General features: G+C 37.5%; 1 protein-coding gene across 1 annotated transcript; it reads right to left on the bottom strand.

The window, feature by feature from the left end:
• Positions 1-79: 79 nt before the first annotated feature.
• LOC116166386 lies at positions 80-1,027 on the bottom strand. Its single transcript, XM_031481341.1, has one exon. The coding sequence runs from the start codon at positions 1,025-1,027 to the stop codon at positions 80-82; it is 948 nt and encodes a 315-aa protein (XP_031337201.1).
• Positions 1,028-1,181: the final 154 nt, after the last annotated feature.

Raw genomic sequence — 1,181 nt, 5'->3', positions numbered from 1 at the left:
TGTTTTTATTAATTGGATTAGGAGGAGTAAACGGGGGATAAAAAGAGAAAATAGAATAAACAATATATTGCACATCTCATTACATTGCCATCGAAAAAGTAGAAGAATGTTGCGCAGATCGCGAAATCCACTCCTTCATCAGGGGTTTTAAATCCAACGCCGCAGTATAATCCCGATGTACATGGAGAACGGCTACATGATTGAGTCGATCTTGCCTTAAATTCGAACGCAAATAGGTATTCAGCCTGTGAAGTGCAGAAAAAGATCTTTCTGCCGTACAAGTCGAAGCAGGGATGGTAAGAATAATTCTGCACAGTTTCTTGATTTCTGGAATTAATGAGGCAACTTCAGGATTGGCTCTCAGAAATTGGACAACATCCATTATGCAATTAGGACTACTTATTCCAGCTGATTGCATTGCATCCAATAACATGTCCCTATGTAATCTTAGACGCTCAGGATCGAATTCTTCCTCCCCATTTATATTATAAAACGACGTAACGACATTTTCTGACATCCCCAATTTCTTAAGTATAAAATCCTCAACGGCATTCAGAAAATTAATGGTGTCTGATTGAAAGCGATCATTTAAAGATGTTAAGGTAAGATCTATGACTTCATAAAAAAGTTTTTCGAAATATTTGCGAGGCGTTGAATATTCATGTGAACTGCCGCTGTCAAGTCTACGAGGCACTTTACGCAGTCGCAGTCTAGGAAGTGTTGGACTTTGTAGTCTCAATTTTGCGGCTCCAGATTCGGCATCATGCCACAATTCACTAAAACCTTTTTCGCGTAGACTGCTAAAAGATTCTTTTACGATGTAAACTTTTCTGTGGGATTCGTTGACACTCAACTCCTTTTTCTGCAATTCTGCATTTAGACGCTCCACTCCCTCGAAAACGGAAATTAGAAGATGTAAATTGAAATAAAATCCGAACGATTCCATTTTGTTGAAAAATCCTAGTGCTGCGGCCGTTGAGGAAGAGTCCGACTGTTTATCGTTGCCTACTTCTTCAAAAAAATTCATTAAAGCGTCATAGTTCAGCAGTACGCTTTTCAAGGAAATGAAAAATAATAATAATAATAATAATAATAATAATAATAATAATAATAACCTCTGAAGCAAACCACATTATCACAACCCATTAGTATTCAACCCAAACGCAAAAGCCTAAACAGCA

Source organism: Photinus pyralis, unplaced genomic scaffold, assembly GCF_008802855.1.
Source record: "Photinus pyralis isolate 1611_PpyrPB1 unplaced genomic scaffold, Ppyr1.3 Ppyr1.4_LG3b, whole genome shotgun sequence".
Classification (NCBI taxonomy): domain Eukaryota; kingdom Metazoa; phylum Arthropoda; class Insecta; order Coleoptera; family Lampyridae; genus Photinus; species Photinus pyralis.
This window is presented reverse-complemented; position numbering and strand designations above follow the sequence as displayed.

Coding starts and splice junctions, on each gene's coding strand:
- LOC116166386 (XM_031481341.1), bottom strand. CDS start 1,027: ATGAATTTTTTTGAAGAAGTAGGCAACGATAAACAGTCGGACTCTTCC.